Source organism: Carettochelys insculpta, chromosome 21 (genome assembly GCF_033958435.1).
Source record: "Carettochelys insculpta isolate YL-2023 chromosome 21, ASM3395843v1, whole genome shotgun sequence".
Lineage (NCBI taxonomy): Eukaryota > Metazoa > Chordata > Testudines > Carettochelyidae > Carettochelys > Carettochelys insculpta.
This window is the reverse complement of record NC_134157.1, coordinates 16,065,830-16,087,696: the sequence shown is the minus strand read 5'-3', so window position 1 is coordinate 16,087,696 and position 21,867 is coordinate 16,065,830. Positions and strand designations below refer to the sequence as shown.

The following is a 21,867-nucleotide window of genomic DNA, read 5'->3' as shown; positions in this document are numbered from 1 at the left end:
GTCCGAGCATCACGAGTTGTCTTGGGACTTAGAGATAGTTATAAGCCATCTGCTAGGTGAAGCTCCCAGTTCAGTTCCTGTCCCCAGTCCCTCAACTCCCCAGATCAGCAAGGACTAGGAATACTGGAAAAGCAACATACGTTACTTGTAGGGACTGGGGTGGAAAAAATGCATTGGCTAGAAAGACTGTGGCCATAAGAAGGGATTTGAATGGTGGAGATGAAAAAGGAGAAAGGGTCACTTGTGTAAGGATGTCCAAAGGCAAACACGAAAGTCCTGCAAGTATGTTTTCCATCTCCCTTAGACAAAGGGTTAATGGGCACAAAACAGACATCAAAACACTCCAGATCCACAAACCAGTCAGTCAACATTTTAATGGAATGGGGCATTCTATTAATGACCTAAAGGTATCTGTGTTACTGAAAAAGAACTTTCGCACCGTTCTTCAAAGAGAAACAGCCAAGCTGGCTTTTATATTCAAATTCGGCACATTAACATGTGGTTTAAACTGGGACAGGAACTTTCTGAGGCACTATAGGGGCTCGTCTGCGTACTTGGCTTAATCTAATTCTTGATCTCCCCCCTCCACTCTCTTATTTGCTCACCTTGATTATCTTTTTCTGATTTGTCCTCCTTGCTTACTGTTTTTGGTTCTCTGTGCCTTACATATTGAGTCTGTTCTGGTCTGGCTATGGTCTGAAGAAGTGGGTCTGTCCCACAAAAGCTCATCTAATAAACCATTTTGCTAGTCTTTAAAGTGCTACTTGACTGCTTTTTCTTTTTCCATCTATAAAGTGATTCCAAGGGAGCTTTAGTACCAGAATCATACAAAGATGTTCCTTTTAATGTACATGCATAATGATATAAAGACGCTGCTTTTATTTTTAATTTATTTTCTTCCCAAGGCACACCTGACACTTGTGTAAAACCCCTCTTCTGGTAATACACTCCAAAGTACTAATACTGTACTGGTTGGTTTTATGTAGGAATGGAGAGTAACAAACCAGATTCTTTACTTGTGAGAGAAGACAATTAAGTGGCGACACTCTATTCTATATACACATTCTTAAATTTTGCTCATCACTATAGTATCTGACATATATTTACTTAACCCACCTAAGAGTTTTTACTAAATTAAGCTCCATCTGAGGTTATCAGAAAGAGCAGAATTAGGGAGTGTTCATTAAGTTAGGAGGGTAACTATTTGTTGCCAGCTCAAGTATAGGTATAAAGCCAGCTAAGGTAGAATAAGTTGTATTACATCTAGGTAACTTATAAATGATTCACTTCTTCAACATTCATATTAAATTACTATTTAAATAACTGCAGTGTGTGAATTTGTCAGACTGTGGAGTGTGTGGTTTTGTATTTTCTGCATAAGGCGTCACAAGCCTGAAAACTCACCATGAAGTGTCAGAACCCAGAGGGCAGAGCAAGCTGACTCAACAACCTCTCCATTCTCGCAGTGTTCTTGGAGGACTCCAGTAATAATCTGGACAGCATTTTTTAGCGATGCTTGCCCCATGTTCCTTTCTGAATTAGGAAGAAAATCCAAATGCAAATGTAACAAACAGTGTTTAACGCAAATATAAATATAGTGAGCAAGTTAAAATTGCAGACAAACATTTTACTGCACAAAGAGATCACAGAAGTTACGTTTTCTATATTAAAAATACACTATTGGTTAGTTATATATTTGAGTCATTTGATCATGCTCTGGATTCCTTCCATCAGCTCATCTTCACATTCATACAATACTCTTGCATTACTCCAGCTGCTCTCATCTGCAAAATTTTGTAAGATTAATTTGACATGCAGACCATATACAGGACTTGCTTCACCCACACCTAATATGTGGCCATCTGTGGGTAGAAAAGAGTGCTCAGGAATGATATTTAATGGACACAAAGAAAAATACCACGTTGAACTTGTGGTGGGAAATTAAATATGCAGAATACAGTTACTCATATTTGTTTTGTTTTTCTGACCTTGACAATGAGAATAACACATCTGGGCTTTTTCAAGAAGTGCAATGGAATATAACCACCACCTATGGTCAGAACCTCAGCTTTGGGTCTGGTGCAACAGGGGACCTTTCGGTAGCATCACAGTAACCCGGAATGCAATACTGTGGTCTTGGTTCAGCACTCAAGGAAAGAATGGCCCCGGTAACATTCTTTGGAGGTTTCTATTCAAGAATTAGCATGATCCTGTTTCAACTATGACATATGACAGGACTGCAGGATAGGAATGCAGGTATTTTACAAAAATCTCCTTCCAAGACTGCTAGAGTGTGTTGTGGGATTATTAAAAAAAACAACTTATTTCAAAGGCAATTACAGCACGAAACCAATGTATCATCTATTTCACCTCCATCTGCTAAGCTTTTTTCTTAAATGATTCCAATTGGCTCATTATACTTCATTCTTCTTCTTATCACAACTCATCACATAAGTGATACAGCCTGCATACAAATAACCAACTTTTCATTTCTGAATGTTTATAAACAGTATGCCCCTCAGCCTGCTACAGTAAAATTTACAAATTGTATCCTTACCACAAAAAAAAAAAAATCTGAGAAGTTTACACTGATCTTCAGTCTGTGTTGCCCCACAGCTCAGTGACAGATCTTCTAATGCTATTCAAACAAAGTTCTCAACCACATTCTTTTCTCCAACACCCCACTATCCTCAAAGTTGGGGGAAGTCAGTAAAAAGATTCAACCCCGACCTACAAGCTAAAGCCAGCTAAGCACAGTATGTGCTGGATACTACTTACCATTCACAGCCAAACTCCAGAGAATACCACAACAAGAGAAGCAGATCTGTCTGTTATGAGGAAAATTGCTTATAATTGACAGAACATCTGTGATAACTTCTGCTTTCCTCAGTTCCTCTGCAGCCTTTTCTAGTAAGCACAACAATGGACATATTATATTAGATTGCCACTGACACCACTACAAAACAAACTTAAATCAAAAAGAAGTCATGAAACAAGGGAGTAACATAATATGATCAAGGGCAATATGAAAATGAGCAAAAAAATGTACTAGATTCTTAATGAGAATCATATGCACACAGATTCTACTAGTATGACTGGCCTTTTCAAACACTTTCAATTTAGCCATCTCTCCCTATCAGAGTTCTGAGCTTTGTGGGAGGGAGAGAGGGAGGAAGGAAGAAGAATGGGAGAGTTACTGCCATTCAAGTCAGTCTAGCAATCCTTGTCAACTCTAGACTTAAGAATTCATTCTGAACAAAAACTTAGTAACTTAGATCAAAAGTGCCAAGACTCTTAGCTGTTTTTTTCATAAATTGAAATAAACTACTTGATATTTTTAGACAAGATAGGCGAGATCATCTCTTTTATTTGACTAAGTTCTGTTGGGGAGAGAGGCAAGCTCTTGAGCCAGGTGGAGCTCTTCATGTTTCTCAGTCGTCTCCCTGAAGAGCTCCATGTGCTTCTTTGCACGTGTTCCTTTTGCACTGATAAAGCTTCCCCAGTCCTTCACCAAAACCACCAAAGAACATCAAAATGTGATCTGGAGCTGGACACAAGTCAACTAGTAATTCTAGGCTGAAATGGAAACTTATACATAGAGAAATTAAGTGACTGCACAAAAGCAGTCTGAGGCCTGGTCTAACTACACTAATCAATCGATCAATGTAAGGCAGCTTTTGTCAACCTAATTATGTCAGTGTGCATACTACACTTGTCCCACCAATGTAAGTGCCCTACTACACCAACATATGTAGACTGTGTTATTTGTATGCTCCATGCTGGAGCCATGAAATTGACAAGAAAGCCAGACAGTTAGAGCCTGGCTAACCTGGCTCCCCACTCCCAGCCAGGCTACTGCCCAGAGGCTCTCTGATCAGGGAGGTGAGAAGCCTTAGGCAGCTTTCCCCCCAATCCCAACTCCCAGCTAGGAACAAAAAGGTGACTATCCAGGAGTCGGCTGTGCTCTCAGCAAGGAGCTGAGAGCCCTGACACTCAGCTGCCACCCCCATATTCCCCTTTTTCTGTTTGTGAAAGCGCACCTAGTAAGGATGTGCACCACTGACAGAAGGAGGGTAGCGTGGACACGAAGTCACTGCCATAACTCAACCTAATGTGGGTCAATTTAAATTTGTAGGGTAGACATGCCCTGAGGCAGAGCCAGCAATGGAACCCCAGTTTTGGGTCCTAATTTCTGCCAGAATTACTATCAGCATAAGTTAATAAGAATAGTTTGTTAGCCAACCAAGACTGAACACATCACCTCTAACAGATTTAATCTCTAACCATTCAGAAAACAAAGCATCTCTCTTATGCTCCCAATTGTCTTGCACATGGAACTGGCTGACTAATGCTTTCTGAGATGAAAAAAATAACCTACGTACAGCCACATACCTATATTAAGTCACAGAGTTCTCCATTATGTATTTAATCCAGCAGATAAAGGATAAAAAAGAACATGTGAAATGATCAGATGACCCACCACTGGCTGAAATCATCATCAGTAAAGTGCAGATTATTGAGAGTAGTTCTTCACTTTCAGAATACGTTCTCATTATCTTTAACAGAGAATGGATTACTGCTTCCCCAGCTAACATCTCCACATCCACATTGTGTTGTAGGGCTGTCAAAAGAAAACATGGAGCAAAAGGAGTCTTCAGAAGCTTTCACTGAAATTTGATTCTTCCTGCTCTCAGCATAGGTATACCATGAAGCAAACATCTTTTAATGACTTAAAATAAACCATACTGTTATTTTCTCTCTCTTGTTAAAATCAAACTGATCTTTTTGTTTCACTTTCCCACAGAAATATATGAAAATTGCAGAAATTATGTCAAAAAATGAAGATAGGGTACAAGAAGAATGAAAGGGAAGCATGGTTAATTATTTATAAAATTTTTGCACATGGATATGTTTTTATCCAGAGGAAACTTTAACCTATGGGTTGCTCCTAAAGTTAACCATACTTATACAGAAATTGTGTTAGATGCTAGAACTATATTTCCAAATACAAGCATCTAAATCATATGCAGAAAGCACAGCTGACAACTGATCCTTAAATTGTGAACTGGACATATGAGCAATCACCCTGTTTGTTCATTCTGTGGCATACTTTGCAATTGTATATTCTGAGAATTTAACACTAGCACTGAACCATGACACTCGTTTATAAACTTGGTTAAAGTCTGCATGCAGAACTTGGAGATGGGGGACTTTACAAAAAAGTGTTTGTTCTTTAAAAGTCAATGTTTACTAAAATAAATAAAAAGTAATTTGCTGCATCAGTGAGCCCTCTCAAATTTTAACAAGTTAACAGCTGCTATTGGAAGAAGGAGTCTAACTTTTGAGGTCAACAAAACAAAACAGAAGAAATGTAGCACTAACAAAATTAAAATGCTATGTTTCTGCTGTTTTGTTTTGTTGAAGTACAGACTCACACAGCTACCTCTCTGTTACTTTTGAGGTCAACTCAAGGTTTATAAATAAGCTATAATGTCATGGTCTGCATTAAGAATCTCTATTATGTGCAGTCTTTACAACAGAGCTGGTATTTACATGCTAGATAGGCTAACTATTCATGTGCCCCTTCATGCTTTGGCCATCACTCCAGAGGACATGCTTTCTCACTTATCAGGCTTGTTGCAGCATTAAGTAGATATGAGAGTGAATTACATGGGGGAATATTGTATACCTCTCGTTTTGTTTTACCCCCATTCTGCCAAATATGTTATAGCAGTCTCAGATGATGACCCAACACATGTTAAAGCAGCAGAAATGTAGCACTTTAAAGACTAACAAAATTATTTAATTGGTGATAAGCTTTTGTGGGACAGACCCACTTCTTCAGATCCATTTCCAGCACGTTGTTCATGTTAAGAACACTTCCATTGTAGATGCATCAAAACACAAAGTAAGTACCAATGTAAGAGTCCTAAAGATTGATATAGCAGCCATGGTTTAAGAATCTGAAGTGCATTCCATAACCTGAGAGGAGTGAGCATGCTTTCAGGAGTCTTAAAAGAGCAACACTGATGCAGAAGCTACAGGATACAAAAAGACACAACTTCTGCTGATGGCATTTAATTAAGATGAAGAAAATAAACATGCATTGGTCAGCACTGCTTTGGATCAGAACCCCTCATCAGCATGGACACATCCTCTGGAATGGTGGTTGAAGCACAAAGAGACATATAGATTTGAAGCACATCTGGCTCATAAATATCTCATGATACCGACTACAACAGTGCCACATCAGTGCCTGCTCTCACTTTCAGGTGACACCGTAAACAAGAAGCTGACAGCAGTATTTCTTGAAAATGCAAAAAAACAATCTTGTTTGTCTGGTAATTGGCTGAACAAAAAAGTGGGACAGACTGGACTTGTAGGTGCTAAAGTTTTGCATTGTTTTATTTTTGAATGCAGTTATTTTTTTTTTTTTTTTACACAAAATTCTACATTTGTAAGTTCAATGTTCATGATAAAGAGAATGCACTTCAGTACTTGTATTAGGTGAATTGAAAAATACTAGTTTTGTTTTTTTACATAGGAAATATTTGTAATAAAATATTTTCTATTATAAAAATTAAGAATCTGATTAAAATATCTGGTCAAACAAATATATATGGGCTGTGGGTTTTTTGTGCCTGCACCTCAGCAGACCCAGGCATGGGATTGGCTGGAGGGTAGGGAGGTAGACCTAGCTGAGTACCGGCTCCTCTTTTTATATATTTTTTTTAAATCAAAAAGATACTGTGTATAGGTATAGGGTATCCTCCTGGTTAGCAAACAAAAATACCAAATTTAATGTAAAGGCTGTTTTTAGCAGCAAATAAACATGTATTACTGATAAAACCAAGTAAAGAGAATCATACTTTCTTTAGGAAAACTACTATGTAGACAAATGCAAAATAGGATTATTTAACTGCAAGTTTGTTTATCAAGATTATCAAATTCTCTCGCTTGCTGATTTCCATCACTCTGATTTAAATAAACCCACCCACCCAAGAGAATCTGAAGTCCCATTAAAGTTGGCTAAATTCCCATGTAAATATAAATTTACCTCTTAATATCTTAGTATGCATAGTCATCAAATCCATTTTGCATCTTGTTTGTTCCATGTAATAAATTACTGCTCAGTGTTTTGTATGGAACTTCATTACTGTACCTTGGCCAATAATGTTGACCAGTAATCTGCAGCCATCTAACTGTAGCTCTAGAGAATCTATATGATTCCTCAATGCACAAGTTATAGGATCCACAAGTTCTAGCAAATACATTAAAGCTGTGGAGAAAAGAATTATTACAGTCAACATTTAACAATATTATGAACAGCTTAACTGATCTATGTACTTCCCACCTAAAATTTGACACAGACTTCAATATAACACAGACAGACCTGTGCATAACTTGGTAAGGCTGAGATGGATGAGTAATGTTCTTGATCTAAAACAAAAGCTGTGCATGTCAAGATGAAACATTACGCACTGAGACCAGTAGTTTTATGGGCAATTCTTCTGCATTAAAGCAGGCATAATAAGACATTTTCTTCAACTTAATTGTAGCCATCTTCCTCTCAGGAGGAAGAATCACAATTCTTGGATGGCTACATTCCAGATCAACGTCTTTCAATCAGAAATATGAATAAGCTGGGAGTATGCAGAGGTCTTCCATGGGGTCCATTAACTCATTCACAAGCTACAGACATTCACATACAGATGCCTAAGGTACAACCTTCACATCACATGGCAATACTTTATCACAAATGAGGAGCTCTGGAACAGAGCAGAACAAGAATCACTCAATGTTCAAATCAAGAGAAGGAAGTGGGGTATGGCTAGGCCACACACTCAGAAAACCAACATCCAGCATAGTCTGTCAAGCTGTCACATGGAACTCACATGGAAAACGCAAACAAAGATGACCTCAGACAATGTGGAGAAGATCTACTGACACTGAAGGACAATACCTGGGGTACTCCTGGAATCACCTAGAAGTTTTGTCTTGAGACAGAGTGATATGGAGGAGATTTGTAAAAGACCTATGCTCTACTCAGAGTATAAAGGTTTAAGAACATAAGAATGGCCATACTGGGTCAGACCAAAGGTCCATCCAGCCCAGCATCCCATCTGCCGACGGTGGCCAATGCCAGGTGCCCCAGAGAAGCAGAACAGAAGACAATGATCAAGTGATTTATCTCCTGCCATCCATCTCCTGCCCTTGTTCTGAAGGCCAGGGCACCATACTTTATCCCTGGCTAATAGCCATTTATGGACCTAATCTGCAAAAATTTATCAAGCTCTTTTTTAAACCCTAATAGAGTCCTGGCCTTCACAGCCTCCTCGGGCAAGGAGTTCCACAGGCTGACTGTGCGCTGTGTGAAGAAAAATTTCCTTTTATTAGTTTTGAACCTACTACCCATCAATTTCATTTGGTGTCCCCTAGTTCTTGTATTATGGGAAAAGGTAAATAATTTTTCTATATTCACTTTCTCCACACCATTCATGATTTTATATACCTCTATCATATCGCCCCTCAATCGCCTCTTTTCCAAACTGAAAAGTCCCAGTCTCTCTAGCCTCTCCCCATATGGGACCCGTTCCAAGCCCCTAATCATCTTAGTCGCCCTTTTCTGAACCTTTTCTAATGCCAATATATCTTTTTTGAGGTGAGGAGACCACATCTGCACGCAGTACTCAAGATGTGGGCGTACCATAGTTTTATATGGGGGAAGTATGATATCTTTTGTCTTATTATCGATCCCTTTTTTAATAATTCCTAACATCCTATTTGCTTTACTAACTGCCGCTGCACACTGCGTGGATGTCTTCAGGGAACTATCCACTATAACTCCAAGATCCCTTTCCTGATTTGTCGTAGCTAAATTTGACCCCATCATGTAGTACGTGTAATCTGGGTAATTTTTTCCAACATGCATTACCTTACACTTACCCACATTAAATTTCATTTGCCATTTTGCTGCCCAATCACTCAGTTTGCTGAGATCTTTTTGTAGTTCTTCACAATCTGTTTTGGTTTTGACTGTCCTGAACAACTTGGTGTCAGCTGCAAACTTTGCCACCTCACTGCTTACCTCATTTTCTAGATCATTGATGAACAAATTGAACAGGATCGGTCCCAGGACTGACGCCTGGGGACCACCACTAGTTACCCTCCTCCATTGTGAAAATTTACCATTTATTCCAACCCTTTGTTTTCTGTCTTTTAACCAATTCCCGATCCATGAAAGGATCTTTCCTCCTATCCCATGACTGCCTAATTTACATAAAAGCCTTTGGTGTGGGACCGTGTCAAAGGCTTTCTGGAAATCTAGGTATATTATGTCCACTGGGTGCCCCTTGTTCGCATGTTTATTAACCCCTTCAAAGAATTCTAATAGATTAGTTAGACACGACTTCCCTCTGCAGAAAACATGCTGACTTTTGCCCAACAATTCGTGCTCTTCTACGTGCCTTGCAATTTTATTCTTTACTAGTGTTTCTACTAATTTGCCTGGTACTGATGTTAAACTTATCGGTCTATAATTGCCAGGGTCTCCTCTAGAGCCTTTTTTAAATATTGGCGTTATATTGGCCGTCTTCCAGTCATTTGGTACCAAAGTGGATTTAAGGGATAGGTTACAAACCACTGTTAATAACTCCGCAATTTCACATTTGAGTTCTTTCAGAACCCTTGGGTGAATACCGTCTGGTCCTGGAGACTTGTTACTATTCAGCTTATCAATTAACTCCAAAACCTCCTCTAATGTCACTTCAATCTGAGAGAGTTCCTCAGATTTGTCACCTAAAAAGGCTGGCTCAGATTTAGGAACCTCTGTAACATCCTCAGCCGTGAAGACTGAAGCAAAGAAATCATTTAATTGCTCATTTAAGTCAAGTTAAGTCACATAAAAAGAACTAGCAAAGTCATTGCAAACTAAAATTTCATACAATGACTAATTTAAACTGGTCTATATATTATACACTGAACTAAAGTATTTTTATTCCAATTTTTTATTTTATAATAAAAATGAGAACATAACCAATTTTTCAGTGATAATATCTTGTGACACTTTTGTATTTTCATGCTTGATTGTGTAAGCAAGTAATTTTAAGTGAGGTGAAACTTGGAGGTATGTAAGACAAACTACCAAAAAGGGTACAGTAGTCTAAAAAGGTTTAGAACCGCTGTTCTACGTGACATATGCTGGTGTGATAGTGCTGAGAAATTAAGCTTCAGACTCAGGTGGCAGAAAGCAGGGAGATTATTTTACTAGATTTCTCAGATCCAGCAAGTCTTTGACAGCATTAAATACCCAAAAGGAAGGAAACAAACCCACTAAACATGATGTTGAAAGGGGAAATTGTTCAAAGAAACTGGGATGTCCTCTTGGAAACCATTCTAAGCATGCTCATAGACAGAAATATCTATTGTAACAAATTCCACTTATATATGTTTGCTAAGGAGGCTCTATTTATGCCTATTGAAATGGTTGTTTATCAGACAGTCACATTATTTCCATGGCAAAAGTCACTTTTCAGTTGAAATCCTTCACAGAAATTCATTGAAGACTCAAAATAACCATGTTCTTTCCCCTTATTGCTTACAGTCCAGCATTAAACCATTACACTTTAATATCTACCTAGATTATAAACATCTGTTTTTTAATACTAAAGTTTTAATGTCAGTGTTAAATGTGAAAATGGTTTGAAATAAGAGTACTATTAATGGAATTTGTTTAATGGAGTGAATTTGGAATTCATAAAAGTAATTGTCTAATAGCAGTGGAGGGAGGTAGGCATAATTGAGAGAGAAGCTATGTAACACACAGCTCTTGCAAAATACTAAAATTCCAGTTCCCTGTTATTAGACATGGAAACTCACAGGTCTCCAACAGCATATACCAGCCCTCAAATATGGCATCTTTGGTCCTGCTCCACAAACACAGCTTTGCCCGTGCACTCCAGTGCTGTCCAACACTATCTCTGCTATGTTAGTCCAAACTTTTCCCCACCAGAGATAGGTAGCTAATTATGCAAATGTGTGGGTTGTTTCCACATGTACACAAATGGAAAATAGGTTGGGACCAATCAAACTCATTTGCACTTGTAGCCAAGGGCAGAATATGAACCCAGTTTTCCAACAGACCAATAAACTGTTATGCAATATGTTCCCCCACAACTATTTTCAGAATGCAAACACAGAGCAAGAACACATTAAGCCCAAATGCTGACCCATACCATTTTCATCTCCTAGTAAGCTGGCCAGGTGCTTTATGGCTTTTGCTTGAGCCTTCTGTACATCCCAGTAAGTCTGCATAAATTCTGCATAAAACAAGACATCACAAGTTTCTGCTACCTCATTTTAGACAAAAATTTATAAGGTAAGTTCATGATTTTATTGTTTTCCTATTCTGTACCTAGCCTGTAAATTCACCTAACATAGAAATTCAACTTGAGAAACAGAAAAAGAAACTGAAAGAAAGTAAAAACATTTTAAAATTGGCAAGTATCACTCTCTCTCTCACTTCACAATGGTAGAGGTGTTGACATATGAACAAAACAAAAAATAAGTTCTTTCACCACCTATATACATGGCATTTGATGTTTCAGGAAACCATAGCACTGAGGCTTTGGTGGTTTTACACACGTTTTATCTTGTGCAGAGCAGATTATTCAAAACTGAAATTAATTTTATTCAACCCCCTGACAAAAGCCATGGGCCAGATCCCCAGATAACATGAAGTGGGATCCACTGAAGCTACTAGAGCTATGCTGGTTCCATCAGCTATGGATCTGATCCCATACATATGCAACATTTTCTTCAGTCTGTCTACTCTGTGATGCTGAAAAGCTCAAGAGCAAAAAAAACCCACAACCCTAGGGCCCTAGCAGGTTTATGGAGCGGCTAAACTTTAGAAACCAGACATATTTATTACTGATTATTGCAACCCCTCTACATCTGTCATAAATAGTCTAGATCAGGCATGTCCAACCTGCGACCCGCGGGCCGCCTGCGGCCCTGGACAGCTAGTAATGCGGCCCCACAAGATCGTAAACTTTTAACATTATTATGTGATTTATATACATTAACTATATTATATATTTTATACGCAGCCCAAGACAATTCCTCTTCACTCAATGCGGCCCAGGCAAGCCAAAAGGTTGGACACCCATGGTCTAGATCATGGTAAGCAGTAATTTTTGATGGGGAAGTCCCCTCCAAGATTCTGATAAGTGGTCAAGGGCCATACTTTTATATGGAGGGGGTGTGTGGGGTCTGTGATGGAGGATGGGGGCAGAAGGGAGCTCGAAATAGAAGAGTGGGGTGCAGGAGGTGTATGGAGTCTGAGAGGCAGTTTGGCTGAATGAGGGGGTTGTTACCTGGGGCAGAAGGTTGGGGTACACAGTCCAGGTGGGGATATGGGTGCAGGAGAGGATTTTGGCATAGGACAGGGGTGCAGGTCCTGGGAGGGAGTTGGGGTGCAGTGACTGGGGCAGGCTCTGGTGGGGAGGCACTTACCTAAACAGTTCCCTGCCATGAGCCCCAGCCCACTGGCTATTCCATAAGTCTCTCTGTGCTGGCGGAGGACTTAGTGTGCTTCCCCCACCTACCAGAAAAACTCTCTGCTCCTATTGGCTGTAAACCAGCCAATGGGAGATGAGAAATTGTGCTGCACTGCCCCCTCCCCCAGCAAAATCTCTCGGCTCCCAGTGGCTGTTTCCCGCCAATGGGAGCTGAGAGATTTTCCGGGATAGTGGAGCAGCATGCAAAGCTCTCCCTTCTAAGCAGCACAGAGAGCAGCTAGCTGTTTTGAGCTGCTCCCTGCCACAGGGGCTGGCAGCAGGCTGGATTAAAAGGCTTGGCAGGTCAGATCTGGCTCACAGGCTGTATCTTGCCTACACCTGGTCTAGATAATATTTAGACCTGCCATATGCAAGAGGAAACGGCCTAGATGAACTCTCAAAGTTCCTTCCAGTCCTATGATACACGAAGTTTGGATTTTTTTTAAAAAGAAAATATACATAAGATGTATCTTGCTAGATACATGTAGGAGCCACAACAAACCTCATAATGTTGCTGCCTCATTAAATTCCTTATGTGTTCATAGGTTAATTATTTACATGTTTAAAAAACCATATGAAATTATGTTAATAAAATGTAAAGGCAATGACATTCTTTAAAGTAGCAACTTTTTCTCTTTAGCCAATAATACTCCTAACTGAATATCTTAATCAGGTTAACTGGGGTAAACTAGAATGCAATCAGAGTAGGGAGAGAGCCCCCCCTCACAAACCTCAGAACAGTGACAAATTCTTTTAATAAGATGCTCTCAACCTCTTTGGACATCACATTACGTAAGAGTTACTAATCTTATGAAGTTATAAAACTGTTGACATAGAAATTTTTGGTCAAAAGCATGATGCATTTCATTTCAGGTGCAATGGGTAGCCATCCATTCATTCACTCATTTCTGGAGTACAGTGGTGGAGGGGGAAACTCTTTTGGGTCAGTGGCCTCTGATTTGTAAACAAGTCAGTTGGGGGCCACAGAAGTAAGAAGCAAAAAAACCTCACTGATATGGTCCCTGACTGCATGAGGGTCAGGGCTACAGGGTCTGCTGGGAAGGAGGGTGCAGGAGATAGAGGATTTGGGCGGGATGGGTTGTCCGAGAGTGAGGAGGTGCAGGAGCAGGCTGTGGGTGTGGGGCTAGGATACAGGAAGGCTGCAGAAGGATTTGAGGTGTGGGGTCTGGGAGGGAAGAGGCATAAGTAGAGTGCGGGTCGGGAGTCTGGGCAGGAGGGGGGTATAGGAAGGGTTGTGGGGTCTGAGAAGGAGGGGCTGGAGGGCTTGGGAGGGAGGGGTCAGGGTGGGTGTGGACATGGGGTCTGCATGGCAGGGGTGCAGGACCTCTGGGGGCATAGTGTATGGGCAACAGGGGTGCACTTACCATTGCAGCACCCCTGGACACACAAGGCTCTGTGCCCCCTCCCCACTGCTCCCAGACACTACCCTCTGCTGCTCTGAGTGGCTGGAATTCTGGCCAATCAGAGCAGCAGAAGGAAGCCTCCAGGCAGGCTACCCAGGCCGCTGCTACTCCTACTGGCTGGGAGAACTGCAGCAACCAGCAGCAGTTCCTAGAACTGCTTCCTGCTCTCTGGCCCCCAGACCCTGACCCCAGCCAAGCCCACAGTCTGGGTCTGGACCGTGGCTTGCATGTTCCAGCCCATGAGGTTTGGGGCTCCACAGGCTGGATACCATGGAGGGGAGCCCTGGGCCTCAGATTCCAGATCCAGACAAGCTATGGTCTGGATCTGGACCACAAGTGGTGGTTCCCCACCCCTTCTGTAGTATCACAGAACACTAGAACGGGAAGGGACTTTGAGAGGTCATTGAGTCCAGTCCTCTGCCCTCACAGCAGGACCAAGCACTAATATATCCTAAATAGAGCATACATGGCACAACAGGAAATTAATATAAGTATCTCAAAGGCAACAGATTTTCCTGATTACCTAAAACACTTCCAATTCCTCCTTCAAGGAGCACATCTAAAATTGCTGAAGGCACAGTTTTTTCCTGTTTTGATAAGGAGGAACCACCAATAGTCAAACATTCTGTAACATATGGAATATCAATCAGATCCCTAGAGAAGAAGAGAGAAAGGAGGTCAACAAATTGTTCTTGCTGATTTTAGTATGTTTTGTTGGAAGTGGCAATGTTAGTGGGTAAAATAGGGTTTTGGCTGTTAGGACACCTACATTCTGATCTTGACCTTTCTCATTGATTTTGTGACTGTGGGCAAATCAGTTAGCCACTGTGTCTCATTTTGCCTAGCTAGAAAGTGGCCATAACACTAACCAATCTCTTGATGTGCTCTGAGGCTTACTTGTTTCCAGAGAGCTTTGAAATTCTAATATAAAAATAAAACCTTAGTACAGTGGTTTGCAATCAATTTAACATTGTGGGACACATCCAATACTACCTGTATAACCCTGACAATGCCACATGGGCCACAGCTATGTGCTGACTGGACCACAAGTGGCCCACAAGTTGAATGCCACTACCTTAGTGCTGATGTTCTCTGATAACTCAAACTGTATACAGACTTCAGCTCAGCCACCAAAAGATTGTCTACAACTTTGCTTTATACCATAATTCTCCAACACAATTGACTAGAACACTCATTTCAAAAATGGGGAAACTGGGGCAATAAATAAAATGACTTTCTGACAACAAAGAAGCCCTGTGAATCAGTTGCAAAGACAAGCACAGAACATAAGAGCCCTGGCTCTCAGTTCCCTAATCTAAACTCTGAAGAACACTCCCTCTTACAGCTGATGGGGAGAAAAGCAAAGGACACAATGGGGCAGGGGAAAATGTCCAGAACTCACTTTGCTGCAGGTCTCTCAGTGGGCTGAATCTGTAACATCGTAAGTAAAATTGGAGACAAAGGCAGAGTATCCTTATTCCTTTTCTGCATTAACGTCAGAACTCTCTCAAGACTGCTAGTGTCCTTTCGAATATCCTGCAGTAACGAAATTATGTCTTTCTCCTGTAAAGAGCAGAATATTGGTAGAAACCTGTATGTATTCACTGTGTGGAGCTACAGGAGGTCATGGCACTAAATTCACAGTGAAATGGTCAAGGTACATACTTTTAGAAAGAAGCAGGTCATCATGTCAAGTAGAATACATCCTACAGACCAGATGTCAGACTTCTCACTAAAGGAAAAGCAGAGGGCTTCAGGGGACATCCAGGATTTCGACTCTGGATCTGTTGAAATAAATGTCAGATCTGTCATGGTTGCGATACTGTGTAATGTTTTGCTTTGCTTGTATGGGTGTGACCTTTAGACAGCAGTTTCACATCAAAGAACAATTCAGTCAGAAAGACTCTACAGTGAGTTAGCTTTCTTCTGGTGATATGCTGCAAAAGATCCTAAAGAACTATACTACAATTAATGACAAACAATTCTCCAAGATCTAAGTTTTTATACATTATTGCAAATATTGTAAACTAAAATATTGAACAGCTACCTTCTTCTGCTCTTATCTTCCATTTCATTTCATCAGTCATAAGCGTTTCCACACTGAAATCGCCAAGCATGAAGGATGCTTCTTCAGTTAAAAGGATGTTAGATGGTTTGAGGTTTCTGCAACACCGAGAAAAGTTTTTTTATCAATAAATTAAATCAGAGCATCCTGACGCATGGCTACAAGCTCCTTATCTCTGAGACCTTCTATACACAAAAAGATGGGCTTTGCTTTTAAGCTACAAATTATGAGGTAAATAAAATACATTAATTTTCCCTTTTTGCTGTGAAAAAACGCAAAAAACTTCAAAATTTGACAACTGAAGCCTCAACTTTATACAAACATTGAGCAAGACACTGGTCTTATCTCCTCTCTTATTCCTTTTCACCTCATTCTCTCTTTTAGTTTATGAAAGCCACAGCTCACATGCCAAGTTTTATACATCACTATAGTCTGTAATATGAATGTGAATAAAAAGAGTCAATATTCTATGACTACAGGATCGTGAACATTTTACGAATAGTCAAAAGTTAGGATGCCCCCATTTTGTGGATGAATAAATCTGGGGGAGAACATATGAATTAAATGACTTGCCTAAAGTCGCACAACAATCAAAGGCAGGAATAGAATCGAGGGACATAACTTCCACTTCCCTGCTTTAATCAGTAAATTCATGCTCAGACTACTGTCTATGAAGTTAAACAACACCGAGGGAAAAAATGGTGGGGGAAAGAGAAAAGTGCTGATTAATATTTTCACAGTAATTCTACAAATCATCCATCTCTAATATAAGTTCATTTGGACACTCCATCTTACTTCTGAAATGCCTCATCATGGCACAGGCACTGACTTTGTAGGTGCACTATGACTGGAGCACCCACAAGGAAAAGTTAATGGGTTCTGAGCACTCCCCAGTGCCAAGCTCCCCCTCTGAGCCCTCTCCCTCCAGGCATCTCATGCCCCAGCAGCCCTATGCATACCTCCCTCTCACCACTTTTGGAGCACTGCAAACGGCCGATTTGCCATGGTTAAGCTCTGGGAGGGGTGGAGGATTGGGATGAGGCACACTCAGGAGAGCAGGCAGGGAAGAGGCGGAGCAGGGGCAGGAAGAGGTGAGATGAACATTAGGGGAAGGGACGGAGTGGAGGCAGGGCTTGGAGTGGAAGTGGCAGGTCAAGTATTTCATTCTTCCTCTGGGAAGATGAGAAGTTGGCACCTATGTTACCAGCGTACCAAAATGTACAAATCTTGCTTCTCCAGTGAATAGTTGTGCTGAAGTGATAATTCAGCTGCAGAGAGGCAAATGTTTAGCAGTCAAGAAGGTTGGTATTTCTATTTACCTGTGGAGAATATTTTGCTTGTGTATATAAAACAAAGCATCCACCATCTGCCCCAGGAACCTCTGAATAACCTATTGACAAACACAAACAAAAAATGAAGCATACAAAGAACAATTACATGGTGAAATAAGACATCTAATCACAAGAAGGCTGCTTAGCTTGATTCAGGCTCTCATCCAGGTGGCAATACTATTCTCAGTTTCTGCAGATCAGTTACCCTGCAACTTACCATTATGAATTAGGCCCTATTATCACCATTTTTCAGAAGAATAAACAAGAGCACATAAAGACTGAGTTGCCCAGGAGCACAAAACTTTATAAGTGCTAAGTATTGTGATTGTACAATGATTTCGTGGCAGAGCAGGGAAAGGGAATTCAAAAGTTTGAACTCCTGGTCTCCTGCTTTAATCATAAATATTGTGCATTGATGTTTCTGGGGAGGAACTGGGAAAGGACAGAAGTGGGGAAGAAAGATAAAAACAGTGGAATTCCTTTGCACTTCAATAAGATTCCTCTACTGTCATTTTTTTTTATTTTTACCGTATCTTCTACTTTCTTTCGCTCCTTCCTCTTTGCCTTGATCAAAGATGAAAGGTCTCCTTGGCTTGAGTGCTGCATCACCAGACAAAGAAAGACAGATGAAATCTGCAACAGACATTAGGACAACATTATTCAGTCACTTACAGGTAATGACATATCTATCCAGTAATAAATCTACAAATCAGCAGTTGGATCATTGAACCAGGCAAACAGATTTGGTGCACACTATGGAAGCATGTGATGGGATTATTTGTCTCTCACAAAACAGTCACTATTTACTCTTGTCTACTTTAACATAAAACATCCACTTCTAACAGGAGCAAGCCTCTGCCTTTGAAACTATAAAAGCAGTTCCACTCAAATGAAAATCCTACTGAATTCAGTGGGATTTAGGCCCATGTAGAGTCCAGGATCAGGTCCACAAAGTAGCAGCTTTGGCCTTCTGGCTTCTTATGGGCCAATTTTTAAGGTGTTTTATTCAGGCAAGCAAGGAACAGCAAAATATTAAAAATTGTGTCTGCTGCATATGGATGCAAAAGGAGAAGACCCTGCAAATAGATGCACAGGTACTAGGATGCAACACAGCCATGTTGTGCTGCCCAATGGTAGGTAATTCAAAGTTGACGTCACAGAAAGAGGTTCACGCAAAGGCCTGAAAACCTTAAGTGTCCCCTTGCTCAGCCACAGAAACTTTGACATCCCCGTGATTACTGTAGGCTCCACTCTAACCCACACCATTTCATTCTCACCTTATTATCCCAGGTGATAAACAATTCTTTATAAATGCAGATGTTTGAATGCTGAAGTTTCAGCAGATCCATTGCCTGTTGGAAAGATAGCAAATGAAACCCTAACTAAGGTAGAATCCACATGTTTCTTTCTCCGGAATTAAGAAAAGGTCTTCCAAACACAGAACATAACAGGAAGATCTCTGACTAGCATTCATGCTATGTCCCTGTCAAAGCAGCTAGGCCCAATCCTTTTTATTTTTAAGTTCTGTTTCACATCTGCAATCAAAGCAGTGTCAGTAAAAGTTAAATATAGTACCTAAGTGAAGCTCTACTCTAAACATAACTGTAAAAATAGCATAGTGGGTTTCAACAATTGACATCTCTCAACACAAGTTCATAAGTAAAAAGATTGCTTCCTAACTGACAGCCTTGAGAAATCATCCTGGAATTTGGAAGACAAGCTTGGTTCTGTCTGGTACACCCATCCTCTACAGTTTACATGAGTCCACTGTGAATTGTAGGTGTAACTACAAAGCACAAAGTATCCACTTCTCTAAATTTAGCCATAAAGTAAAAGTCTCCAACATAGATCCTGCAACTGGAACTTACCGAAAAAAAAAAAATCAGCTGTTGATGTATGAGCTGGAACACAATACAGCTCACTCTCCCAAAGTTGTGCTCATGTCTCTGCAGAGCTAACTGAAGTAAAAAGTATTTTAAAAAGGCCAAATTCCTAGCTAGCATAACTTAAGTTACTTTAATAGAATTACAACAGTGGACAATTTGGCTCAAACTTTGGTCAGTAAAGTCTGCAGATCAAATTCTGAATACACACGGGGGCTGATATTGAGTAGAATAGGACATTTTAGTTACTTATTTACCACAACTACATATTAATTGGCTATAAATGTTCCCACTCATTTTGAACAGCAGGAGCTAGAGGCAGGATACTGCAACGGTGATACTAGACCACTGCGTTGTGAATATCTGTGTTCTCTTGGAAAAATAATGATAATATTAGAAATATTGCTGACTTATTATTATAACATTTATTTTACTGATTACTGAAATATCCACAATACAGGTACCACAGAAGGGAAAGGCCAGTGAAAACATTCCCATTACAAAATTTCTAGATCCATGGGCACAAAAATCATTATACCATTAAAATCACATGGACTAAATAGAAACTAAGTAATTAATAATAAATAGCGTGGTCAGGAGACAACTCTCCATCCTTGCAGCTAGTGACCAAACAGATGGGCTTTGTGTCCTAACGGTAAACAAATAAAGGTTCTGAAATGAGTGCCATTCATTGAGAACAGCTGGCCACTTGAACCCATACATTCTGGTCCAAGAATTGTTAATAAAAACCTCATAAGCTGAACTATGTTACTGGAATCTTAGGATACGTCTACACTATAATGAACACCCACAGCTGGCCTGAGTCAGCTGACTCTGGCTTGCAGGACTCAGGCTGCTGGCCTATAAAACTGCTGTGTAGACTCAGGTTCAGGCTGGAACCCAGACTCTGGAACCTTATGAAAGGGAGCAACAAGACAGTCTATGCAGTAGTCGATGTCCCAATCAGGTAGAGCTGTTTATAATTTCAAAAGTATTGCTGATAGAGGATTATTTACTGTTTAAGATGAACACTTGCTCCATCTTAACAAGACCAGTAAAGAAAGGCTGCATTGCTACCTCCTTCAGGGCATCATTTGCTTGTTGTTCATCAATGCATTCAACCTGTACCAAATAAACAAAAGACAAAGATTATAACATAGCAGAATGAAAAGTAACAGAGAAGTAGCCCTGTTGGTCTGTACTCCAACAAAACAAAACAGCAGAAATGTAGCACTTTAAAGAATAACAAAATGATTTATTCAGTGATGGGCCTTCATGGGACAGACCACCTTCATCAGATGAAGTGCTACATTTCTGCTCTTTTGAACATAGCAAAAGACAAGGATGAGACTATGATACAGAGATGGCCAAGCTTTATGACACTAAGCATCACATAAGTAACCCCACCAAGAGAATGAGCTTTGCACCCAATTTATAAGCAAATTGGCATAACTTTTGTACCATCCCTAATTATATGCTACCAGCCTAATAGACAAGAAAGATGATCTCGTGATTAAGTCAGTGGTTGGTACCTTGAAACATGAGGGTTCAGTTCCTAGCTCGGCTACAAATTTTTTGTATGATAGTACAAGCAATTTCAGTTTAAAAAGAGGGTAGGGATAGCTCAGTTGTTTGACCACTGGCCTGCGAGTTCAATCCTTGAGGGGCCATTTAGAGATCTGGGGCAAATACATTTAAAAAAAAATCCATCAGGGATGGTAACAGATCCTGCTGTGAGTGGAGGGGACTGGACTCAATGACCTCTGAAGATCCCTTCCAGCTCTATGAGATAGGTACATCTTCAAATTTATATATATTTATTTTATATTTAATCGACTGTTGGTGCTCAGATCTTCCTGGCAAGAACAACAAACTGATTGCTGGCTGGACTCAGCAGCAATAAAAAGCTACAATTGATCATCTTTGTGCTTCCCCTGCACCATGAGAACCAGGGTGACTTGGAGGAAAAATGCCCAAGGAGGAACTCAGTTTAGTCTTTTACCCCCTTAGCCTTTATGCGCTGGTAACTGACGGGAAAACAGCAGCAGCTCAAGGCAGCGGCACCATTCCAAACACAAGCCAACCCAGACCCAGTGTGCGGGCTGGTTTGTATCTGGGTCTCTTACTCGGAGGCAAATGGGGCCGCGGAGTTACACTGGAGAGCGGCATCCCGTCGTCACGGCAACCACGTTCTCACCTGCTTCAGTGCATACTTCCGCCCAGCACCTTCCTTCTCGCCTTTCAACGCCGCCAGCAGCGTGGTGCCCAGCGCCCCGGGCTCCAGCTGCTGCAGCACCTGTGCGGGCAGGACAGACGCTGAGAAATGCGGGCGTCAAACACCCGGGATCCCGGCCTGCCTCAGCCCCCAGCTCCCCTCCGCCAGGGGGCATCGGGCGTCCCCAGCTCCCTGCTTCGGGGTGCAACAAGCACCCGAGTGGCCCCGTCTCCATAGGCACCCCCGGTACCCACTCCCGGGGGCAATGGGAACCCCAGCTCCCCGCCTCCGGAGGGCACAGGCACCGCTCAGCTCCCGCGGACAACGGCTCGGGCCCCCGCCAGGGTCTGATCCGGGCAGCCGCAGCAGCTCACCGTGTAGCGCTCCAT

The 21,867-nt window shown here is 41.0% G+C and overlaps 1 protein-coding gene across 1 annotated transcript in view; it reads right to left on the bottom strand.

Annotated features, from left to right (window-relative positions):
- The window catches only part of STKLD1 (serine/threonine kinase like domain containing 1), a 30,776-nt gene extending 8,909 nt beyond the window's left edge, over positions 1-21,867 (bottom strand). The window contains exons 1-15 of the mRNA XM_075015858.1: positions 21,853-21,867; positions 21,461-21,559; positions 20,341-20,385; positions 18,658-18,732; positions 17,909-18,013; positions 17,369-17,439; positions 16,032-16,147; positions 15,650-15,768; positions 15,387-15,547; positions 14,508-14,638; positions 11,235-11,318; positions 7,163-7,279; positions 4,481-4,621; positions 2,779-2,907; positions 1,405-1,533 (exon numbers count right to left, since the gene is read on the bottom strand). Coding sequence (XP_074871959.1) covers positions 1,405-1,533; positions 2,779-2,907; positions 4,481-4,621; positions 7,163-7,279; positions 11,235-11,318; positions 14,508-14,638; positions 15,387-15,547; positions 15,650-15,768; positions 16,032-16,147; positions 17,369-17,439; positions 17,909-18,013; positions 18,658-18,732; positions 20,341-20,385; positions 21,461-21,559; positions 21,853-21,867 — 1,537 coding nt within the window. The remainder of the gene's footprint in view (positions 1-1,404; positions 1,534-2,778; positions 2,908-4,480; positions 4,622-7,162; positions 7,280-11,234; positions 11,319-14,507; positions 14,639-15,386; positions 15,548-15,649; positions 15,769-16,031; positions 16,148-17,368; positions 17,440-17,908; positions 18,014-18,657; positions 18,733-20,340; positions 20,386-21,460; positions 21,560-21,852) is intronic.